Here is a 10,800-nt window from a genome sequence, read left to right as displayed (position 1 = left end):
GACAGAGTGAGACTCCAACTCAAAAAAAAAAAAAAAAATCACCTGAGTTTTTTCTATGTGGGTATGCCATCAATAGATATACAGAGCCAGGTGTGGTGGCTCATGCCTGTATTCCCAGCACTTTGGGAGGTGGAGGCGAAAGAATTATCTGAGCCCAGGCGTTTGAGACCAGCCTGGGCAACATGACGAGACCTCATCCCTAAAATAAAAATTCAGCTGGGCATGGTAGCCTATGACAGCTACTTAGAAGGCTGAAACAGAAGGATAACCTGAGCCCCGCAGGTCGAGACTGCAGTAGCTGTGAGCGTGCCACTGCATGACAAGAGTAAGACTCTGACTCAAAAAAAAAAATACACACACACACAGAGTTAGGCTCATTTGTTTCATTTTGCTTGTTTTAAAAGATAATTTTATTTTCATTTTATAATTGTTTAAAACATTTACATGATTCCAAAGTCAAATCTATAAAACAAAAGATTTCAGAGACATCAAACTTCCATTTTTGTCCTTTCCACTCTAGTTCCTCACTCTTTGTAGGTAACTGTCTTAACAATTAGTTTGAGAATTGTTTTTTCCTTTTTTTTTTTTTGAGTTGAAGTCTCACTCCATCGCCCAGCTGGAGTGTAGTGGCACGCTCATGGCCACCCCGGCATCGACCTTCTGGGCTCCAGTGAGTCTTCTGCCTCAGCCTTCCAAGTAGCCAGAAGTATAGGCACGCGCTACTGCGCCCGGCTAATGGTTTAGACTACTTTTTAAAAAAAATTTATTGTAGAGACAGGTCTCATCAAGTTGCCCTGGCTGGTCTTAAACCCACGGGCTCAAGCAATCCACTTATTTGCGTCAGCCTCCCAAAGTGCTGGGATTACAGGCTGAGCCACCAAGTCTGACCATAAAATAATTTTTAAAAAGAAAATAAGCATACATATTTGTATTAAACTCTCCACCCTTCATATATAAGACATATTATTCATACTCTCTGTTCTTGCTTTTTTTACTTAACTGTGTCATGGGGAGTATCTCATAGCAGTAAACACTTTCATTCCAGATACTATATATTTTTTTAATATACCATAACTTAATTCAATCATTTCCCGCCTGCAGGACATTTCGAGTCTTTTGCTATTAAAATAATATCATCAGTGGTTTGTAAATAAATTAAAGGAAATATTTAAAGTATAAAATTTGAGAAAACACAGTAATAGAATGCCCTTTTAAACTTTGAGGTAAAAATGAAGAATTTGGTTTTTTTATTGAACTTAAATAACTAATTTTCTTTTATTTCATTTTTGAGAAGAGAAACTTATCAAACTGCCTTTATCTCATTGCAAATTTAGATTTACTCCCTTTTTTACTGTGGTAAAAACACATAGCATAAAATTTACCATCTTAACCATCTTAAAGTGTATAGCTCATAATTGTTAAGTAAACTTACATTGGAAACAGATCTCCAGAATATTTGCAGAACTGAAACACTATACCAATTAAACAACTATCTCCCCTACCCCCTCATCCCTGGCAACCACTAGTCTGCTTTTTGTTTTCATGAATTTGAATGCTTTATTTGTATTCCATGAATTCAATTACTTCACATACTTCGTGTAAGTGGAATCATACAGTATTTGTCCCTTTGTGGTGTGCTTATTTCATTTAGTGTAATGTCTTCAAGTTTCCCCCATCTTATAGTATGAGACAGGATTTTCTTTCGTTTTAAGGCTAAATAATATTTCAACACGCACACACACCACATTTTTTTGTTTGTTTATCCATTCACTCATCCATCGAAGGGCATTTGGGTTGCTTCACCTCTTGGCTATTGTGAATAGAACTGCTGTGAACATGGGTGTGTACACAGCTCTTGGGGGCCTGCTTTCTATTATTTTAGATATAATTCCCGCAGGTGGGATTGCTAGATTACATGGTAATTCTGTTTTTAATTTTTTTAGGAACCTCTATTTTGTTTTTCATTGCAGTTGAGCTGTTTTACACCCCCGCCAACAGTGCACGAAAGTTCCTGTTTCTCCACATCCTTGCCAATACTTGTTATTTTCTGTTTCTTGTTTTGTTTTAGTAGTAGCCATCCTGACAGGTGTGAGGTAATAGCTCATTGTGGTTTTCATTTGTCTTTATCTGATGATTAGTGATGTTGAGCATCTTTTCATATGCTTTTTTATGGTTTGTATTCATTTGTGGAGAAGTGTCTATTGTGAAGTCCTTTTCCCATTTTTAAATTGGGTTGCAAATCTAGATTTCTTGTAGTAACGTGATATTTTTGCTGGTAGCCAGTAGAACATTTTTAACATGATCCTAAAGATTTGTGTGATCTAGACTGTGACTGGTAAGAATTTGTATGACCTGAATTTGTTTTATAATTCTTGCAGGGCTATTTAGAAACCAGAAAATATTAAGAGAATATAGAGATTTCTTGGGAAACACTAAGGTAAGGATATCTTTCTAATAGTGTGTTTATGCATTATACAGAAAAATCTTATCAGTTCATGCTGAAGTTTCTAGCATTTCTGTGATCATAATCCAAGGTTTTCTTGAGGGCATTGTAATTTGCTGAATTATAGTCTACTTATTTCGGTCTGATTATCTTGAACTTTATTTTTAAAATTTGGACAAGTTTTCTTTAAAGTCATAACTGTGTTATGGACCTTAAGTATATAAATATAGATGAGGAAGAAGACATGATTTTCTTAGATTTTAGCAAGATTTATATCTTTCGAACACACCCTTAATTTCCTTTTTTCTCCCTTTCTGCTCCTAATTCTGGTTCAGTATTCAGACTGAAAATTCTACTTGTATCCAAGAAGCTCAGCCCTTGGAGATAAAAATTACAGTCAGTTTGAATGTTCTTTCTTTATCATGTGGTTATAAAAAAATCAATGGATACTCAGGATTATTTGATAGTCTGGCTAAACTTCCAGAGTGTGTTAGCTCCTACTCTGAAGTAAGTGTTGTGTACCTTTTTCTTTCTTTCCAAACTTCCTGCAGCCTCACTCTCTATTCTTCAGCTATTGACCTTGCTTCGTATTTCATTGGGGAAACTATGTAATTTGATAAAAATACCTCATCTTTTCATCATCAAATTTACTAACTTACCTACATATGTGCCACAATATTCTGCTTTCCTTCCTACTAGAAGGATATTAATATTCAGACAAGCATAAGGTCCCTCCTGTTATTTTCCCTGAACCCAATCCATCTGGGCTTTCATTCCCACCACATTACTGATCTGGCTCTTTCTGAAGATACCAGCACCTGCAGATGCCAAGCAGTCTGTGTCCAGAGTTGACTTTCCAGTTACATTTGGCTGGGAGCGAGCTCCTCTTGAGAAGTGAGTGCCATATCAGAGGAAAAGGCTACCCATGCACATTGTCTTCTTTCCGGGTGGCATTTGAGACATTGTGAAGTTTAGAAACTGGCAGTGATGACAACTCTTTGCCATCCATTATATTCAAGACCTATTAAGTTCCCTTTCTCCCTTGATCCCTGTGTTTTGGGCATCCCGGAGCTGCCCTGGAGGTGTGAACTGTCTTCAGTGGCAGAGCCCTTGTTTGTCTGGTGAGCCAACATTTTCACTCCTGTGCTGCAGGGGCTGCTGCCCCTACCTCTTGCTGTGGCATGACTTAGGCTGGTGAGACCAGCCCCTAGGAAGGCTGACCCCTAGACTTTACGTCTGTTTCACATGGAGAGGCATCCTCATCAGGTTTTTTAGTAGTAGCTGTTGACTTCTGAACTCTACCACCAGAGGCCTTTTGAAGACTAATACTCCTCAGCTTCTGAACATTCCAGGTTTTGAATAGAATGTTTTTCTACTACAATCTTTTTTTTTTTGTTTTGGTGTAATAGACTAAAACTAGTATTTCACTTTTCTTCACTGTTCCCCTATTCCTTTTAACAAAACTTGCTGTCCCACTGAAGATGACTGCTTTCCTTCTCTAAAACATAGGCTAATCCTGCATACTGAAATTAAATGCCTTCTTCTTTTTTTTTAAATTTCTGTCCCAGAAATTTTAAATTCCTGTCTCTTGGGAAATTCATTAGTGAAGTATTTGAAGGCACAATGTTCTGGGTTTACTAAAAGCATTCTCATCAGAGAAAAAGCTAAACCTCTGATATTTCTCATTGTTCTTGCAATACATTTCCTCTTTATTGTGTTTCTGTCTTCTTGTACCTTCCTTTGTATTTCTGACTTTGTTAATTTCTTGGCATGGTTCTTCAGAAAACTGGAAGTACCTTTATCTTCACTAATTAATATATTTAATTATACAGTAATAGCCATCATCTTGAAATGCACCTATAATGCTTTAAGTAATTTATGCTGCTCTTCTTGTTCGTTCTCTTTGAAATCTATCTACAAATTCTCTGTTCTTGTCTCAATATAAAAAAACTTGTTTATTGTAATAATTGTCAAATATATGTAAAAATAGAAAAAATAGATATTAGCTATCCAGTTTCAGTGATTTTCAACCTTTCGCAATCCTGTTCTTTAAAAGGGGGCAGTTCTCCCGTTGCTTCTATTATAGGATTTATGAGTGACTTTTACAGATGCTTCCTAAGAGTGTTGTGATCCTGCTCATCGGGATCTCTTGTTTTTCCAGATTATGGTTCTGTTGCTGTTAGAGTTGTTAGAGGCCTTGTTATTGTTTCTAGTTACAACCAACACGTCTTCCCCTTTGCTACAACCTTCTTCATAGAGTGGTCTGAGCCTAATGAATCTCTTTTTCCTTATTTCTTGTGTAATTTCCTCTCTTAGTCCTGAAGACGGTTCAGCACAGTATTGGGGGCATCTGGTTTCACACTGTTTTTCAAGGTCTGTCCCAACACTTTAAAGCTAGATGCTCACTCTTTTGCTCTGTAGTTCATATGGAACTTAGGAGATGTTCTTTAAAATCCTGGCCTGAAATCCAGCTAACTGAAAAACACTTAAAAAGTGCAAAAAAACCATTGTGCTTTTTCTAAGGCCTGAAATGGAATCCTGCATCAGCTTTCTTTGCATCTCAGGCCAAGGTGCACCTGTAGAGTTCAAGTTTATTTAATTTGTTTGTTTGTTTGTTTATTTTTTGAGTTGGAGTCTAACTCTGTCACCCAGGCTGGAGGGCAGTGGCAAGCTCCCGGCCACCGCAGCCTTGATCTGCTGGGCTTGGACAATCCTTCTGCCTCAGCCTTCCAACCAGGTGGAACTACAGACACGTGCCATCATACCCAGCTAATTTTTTTTATTATTTATTGTAGACATGAGGTCTCATCAAGTTGCTCAGGCTGGTCTTGAACCTGCAGGCTCAGGCAGTCCTCTCACCTCAGCCTCCCAAAATGCTGGGATTATAGATGTGAGCCACTGCACCCAGCCTAGAATTCAAGTTTAAATCGTAGTGGCTTGGTCTACAACACTTACGCCTTACGGAGGTCTATTACTTAAGACCATGGTGGGCTACCTACCAGGGGACACAGTTGACATAAGCTATGGTAAGTTACCAGGGACAAAGGCTTACATAGATGACCCCACCAAAAACCACCTTATTGTACTTAGTAAATTAACAGCCAATTCTCACCCTTTGCCTAGGTAGAGGGCCATGGAAGAAGAGAACGGAGCAAGTGCCAAATACTAAAACAAAGGAGGGAACTGAGTACGCCCAGCATTTTCCCAGACATGCCAGTTTACCTACCTCACTAGATTGAGTCAGCCTCCAGGGGGCCACTAGGAGGAGGGGAGGGCTTTGTGCACTAGGCCAACTGTAGGGATGCCGAGGGGGTGGTGTGGGAGTCCCTCTTCCTGGAGATGAGAGAACTATGGAAGAAGTATGCAAGTGTCTGCTGCCAGTAGCAAGTATTGTCTTTCTTTGGGACACCTTGTTCTCTGGCAGCCCAGGATGGCCTATTTTCTGGTTTTTTGTGGGGTTTTTTGTGCTTTAATTTTTCTTCTTCCTCTGCCTCCTTTGCAAAGGACTCTGCTTTTTAAAAAATAGAACCTCCAAGTGTTAGATATTCATTATGGGCCCTTTTTAACCTTAAATTTGTTAGCAAACTCCATTGGCATTTTCTCTAAAATAGATTCCTAGTGTGACTACTTCTCACTATGTTCTTTGTTGAAGTCTTCGTCTAAACTATTATTGATTCTTATCTGGAATGCCCTACTAATTCATCTCTCACCTTTTGTTTTTGCTTTTTTCTCTACATTATAAACTGTATCTTTTATATATATATATTTTTTAGATCTTTTGTAGAGATGGGGTGTCACTATGTTGCCCAGGCTGGTTTTGAACTTCTGGGTTTAAGCAATCCTCCCACCTTGGCCTTCCAAAAGAGCTGGGATTATAGATTTGAGTTACCATACCCAACCTTTAAACTTTATCTTTTCAAAATATAAACCAGACTATGTCAAGTCTTTGCTTAAAATCATCCAGTATCTTCTTTTGCCTTTAAAATACAGCTCTGTAGTCCACAAAATCCTGTGGCATGGGTCTCCTGTCTTTGGCCCCAGTTCCTTCCATTTTCCTTGCTCTCTGTGCTTCAGCCACATAGGACTTACTTTTGTCGTTTGTATTTCCCAAGCTTATTTCTGTCCCAGAGTCTTTGAACTTCCTGCGTATTCTGCTTGAAACATTTTTCTTCCAGGTCTTTCCATGATTGTCTCCTTTTCATCATTTGACTCCCTGACTACTCTGGCTAAAACAACCCTTCCTACCATGAACCCCCCACCGCCACCTTGCACTATCTCTTGGTGCTCTCTGTTATTTTCTTTATTATATTCATTATTGCCTGATGTTATACATTTGTTAACAGACTCGGTCTCTGCCTTCCTATAGCAGGCTGTGAGCTCTGTGAAGGCAGGGACTCTATCTTGTCAACTGTCATGGCCCAGTGTCTGGAGCTTTGCCAGTCATACAGCAGTTGCCTCATAAGTGTTTCCCGAATGAATGATTTGAGCTAGAGTACATAAAGCACTCCACTAGAAGTATAAAGAGAGTAACACATTTGTAGCAGAATGAGCATTTATACCTGTGTGGGTGATTTGAGGAAGGCGTCATATAGAGAGATGACACTTGGCCAGTCATGGAAGAGGATGGATATCACTGGGACAGATTGCAGTTATACACCACAGCATTCCCAGAAAAGGAATGGTTGTGAAAAACATAGTGTCTATTCAAGGAACAGCCAAAGACAATTTAGCTCAAGAAAAATAATTTCCTGGATAATATTTCTCTACTTGTTTTGTTCTTTTTTTTTGGTCTGTTTTGGACATAAACATTATTTTCACTTAAAGTCTGTGATCCTAAAAGAGCAGTCAGGAGTTAAAATAAGGCAGCAAACTTGTTAAACGTTAAGAAGTTGCTCAAGAAATGGAAATTTTTTTTTTGGGAGTAGGAGTCTCACTCTGTTGCCCAGGCTGGTGTACAGTGGCAGGCTCGCAGCCACCGCTTCCTTGGCCCATTGAGCTCAGGTGATCCTTCCGCCTCAGCCTTCCAAATAGCTGGAACTACAGGTACATGCCACCATGCACGGCTAATTTTTTGATTATTTATACATACGAGGTCTTGTCAAGTTGGCCAGGCTGGTCTCAAACTCCTGGACTCAGGAAAACCTCTCTCCTCTGTTTCCCAAAGTGCTGGGATTTCAGGTGTGTGCCACCGCGCCCAGCAGAAATGGAAAAATTTTAAAGTATATGAATTTCAGTTCAATACATTATCACTTTAATTTTAGTTTTTACATAGCCAAATCAGATCCTATCTGGAAGTAGGTAGGACTTGAATTACAAGGAGTCAGAATACACAAGACTCTGGGAAAGGGCCCAGATATGCTTACAGTTTCTAAAATCTTCCACTTTCTAAAGAAGAAATTCTGGAGAAAAATAATTAAATAAGTAAAAATAAGTTGTTTGGAAATTTTGATAGAGGAGAAATTTTTCTGGTGTGTCAAAGCCATCAGTGATAGTGCTTCTCTGGGAAATTTTGGAGGTTTTAAAAAAAGTTTTTATGTTTTTACAGCCACGCTCCAGACCAGCTTCAGTGTTCTTTAAGGGACCAGGAAAAGTGGTGATGGTTGCCATTTGCATGTAAGTACTGAAAAAGAAACCTTTTAAAATAGAAGTATGTTGTTTTAAATGTGTATATCCTTGAATATATAAATGTATTACTTGGTGGCTAGCTGCACACCAGTTTGAGGTTTGAGGCTTATGTTGTCTTAGAGGAAGTTGAATAAGTCTTTATTATTGTCAGTAAGTGGTGGGAGAAGAACTTGAGTTCATGTAGACGCTCAAACATATGTCTGTATGTTTTTGATGTAGTTAAGATCTAAGAATCTACCTAGAAATCCTCTCATTTTTATTGCAGTTGATAGAAGTCTCTTCTTAAAAAGCTAGATTGGCCAAGATTATTTTTAGAGTAACTAAACCAAACTGGCTACAGCAGCTGAAGACTGTCTTTATGCTTGTTAGTGTTCTCCCATTTACCTTGAAAGAACATAATTGTTTTTGCCTCTTTCTTTTTTCCTTTGTCTTCTTAATTCCTATTGTTTTGCTTATCTTTTATCCATTTTGCTGATTAATCTAGTTTAGGATGTATGAAAGCATTAATTCTATAATTCATTAGTTCTTTTATTTCTTGAAATAAATATATGTAATATGTGTCAGATATGGTGACAGGGTCTGGAAGTATGAAGATACAGTACATAATTCTCTAAGGATTAGAGGAGACACCAAACTAAAGGCATTTATAATATTACAGACAAGGGTGATGATGTGATCATTAGAATAGCAGTGGTACAGGTAGACATAGAAGAGTTCAAGAAATTCCTGGAAGGTACAGTCAGAGGTAATGCCCAGGTTTCTAGCATGGACAGTTGGATAGATATTGCGATTCACTGAGAGGAGCTTTGGAAGGAGGGGCAGGGTGGGAGCAGAGAAAATGATGAGTTCATTTTTGAACTTAAAGTGTGTATAGGGCACCCAGGTAGAGAGGGCCAACAAGATTAGTTCTTTTCACCCATAAAGCAGGGATAGCAGTTGTAGCTTTTCTCATTGGAGGAATGCATGTAATGTATATAAACTACCAGCATAGTACCTGGTACAAGATATGTACTTGATAAGTATTAGTGTTAGTATATGTTGATCTGAAGCTTAGGAGGGAGATCTGGGCTTAGAGACTTAGAGGTAAGCTTTGTTAGTAGTAGATGATCATCCCAGAAGCCACAGAAGTCACTCATATCACTTGGGGAATGTGTTTATGGTGTGAGGAAGAAGCCTCAGGAGAAGTCCCTGAAGAATGCTGACATGAAGATATGTGTGCAGGAAGAAGAGGCTGTAGAGGAGGCTGAGGGAGAGGAAGGAGCAAAGCAAGAAGAGAGCCGGGAGTATTTAAGATAAGGTGAAAAATAATAAAATGATAAGGAGTCAAGAGAGCAAGACGATGTTTTTTGTTTTTGGGTTTTTTTGAGTTGGAGTGTCACTGTATTGCCCAGGCTGGAGTGCAGTGGCACGCTCACGGCCACTGTCACCTCAGCCTGCTGGGCTCAGGCGATCCTTCCACCTTAGTCTTCCACGTAGTTGGAACTACAGGTGTGTGCTACCATGCCTGGCTTATTTTCTTATTTATTGTGGAGACGTGGTCTCACCAGGTTGACCAAGCTAGTTTCAAGCCCCTGAGGTGAGAGGACTGCCTCAGCCTCCCAAAGTGCTGGGATTCTAGGCTTGAGCCACTACGCTGAACCCAAGATGATATTTTAAGAAAGAGTGGCAAATGCTTCCAGGAGGCTAAAAGAAATGTTAACATGTTTCCAGGAATTTAGTAGTAAGAAATGGATAGGTGGAATTAATAAGAATAATCTTACAAGGTATTGGAAACAGAAGCCATTGTTTAATGAACTGAAGACAGTACAAAGTGAAAACTGAGATAGCAGAATAGATGATGACTTTTTTCAAGAAATTATCTGAGGTGGAGGAGAAGGGAAAGGGTGGCTAGAAGGGGATGTCCTGTTTTCTCATTTATAAAATGGGGACATTACTATCTGCATAACAATTGTAATATAGCACAGCACGTCACTAGTATAGCATCTGCACTAAATCATGTTAGTCATCACTGCTGGAACCTGAGCAGCTGCCTTCCTCAGAGCTGGCCGTGTTTATTTTAGCATCTGTGGTCTTCTTGTGTGACCCAGAGACTGCTTGTTCTAGTTTTGTCCTCACCTCTGGCATCTGCTTGCTCAAGTAGACAGACCCTCCCTAAGTTTTGCCTTGGACACTGGCTGACTGGACAATATCAAGAGCAGATCTATTTTTACCTACCTACCATACAGAATTATCTTTTTAACTTCATCTTGTCCAAATATAGAACACCCTCTTTTCTCATCAGTTTTCAAAATGCATCTAAGTAATTTGCTGACATACAACATGCCTCTTAATGGTACCATCATCTGTATTTTTCAAATGTGTACTATTGTTACCTAAACAGTAATAAGCTTTTTAAAGCTAGGGAGTCTTTTGATTTTACTTTTAACAGAATCTAGGCTAGAGATATATACAGTTGATTAAAGAGGCTTTTGGTGGAAATTTTTATTCAAACCTATGCTAAGTTGTTTTCTCCTTCTTTCCTAGCAATGGATTAAATTGCTTCTTTAAATTTCTTGCCTGGATTTATACGGGTTCGGCAAGTATGTTCTCAGAAGCTATACACTCATTATCTGATACTTGTAATCAGGTGAGATAAAGCTTTATCTAAAATTAATTTTAGTTGATCTGTTTAAAAACTGAATGATTCTTGTAGTTGGCTTGTGGAAGAAATTGAAAGGTTTTTTTTTTACTTT

General features: G+C 38.7%; 1 protein-coding gene across 2 annotated transcripts in view; it reads left to right on the top strand.

Annotated features, from left to right (window-relative positions):
* Window positions 1-10,800, top strand: part of SLC30A9 (solute carrier family 30 member 9) — a 92,841-nt gene that overhangs the window by 44,679 nt on the left and 37,362 nt on the right. For both annotated transcript variants that reach the window (XM_008073023.1, XM_021706447.1), the window contains exons 7-9: window positions 2,379-2,437; window positions 7,989-8,056; window positions 10,592-10,694. In XM_008073023.1, coding sequence (XP_008071214.1) covers window positions 2,379-2,437; window positions 7,989-8,056; window positions 10,592-10,694 — 230 coding nt within the window. The remainder of the gene's footprint in view (window positions 1-2,378; window positions 2,438-7,988; window positions 8,057-10,591; window positions 10,695-10,800) is intronic.

Source organism: Carlito syrichta, unplaced genomic scaffold (genome assembly GCF_000164805.1).
Source record: "Carlito syrichta isolate Samal-C Ts95f unplaced genomic scaffold, Tarsius_syrichta-2.0.1 Scaffold315593, whole genome shotgun sequence".
Taxonomy (NCBI): domain Eukaryota; kingdom Metazoa; phylum Chordata; class Mammalia; order Primates; family Tarsiidae; genus Carlito; species Carlito syrichta.
Note: the sequence above shows the minus strand (reverse complement) of the source record. Positions and strands in the feature narration are given on the sequence as shown.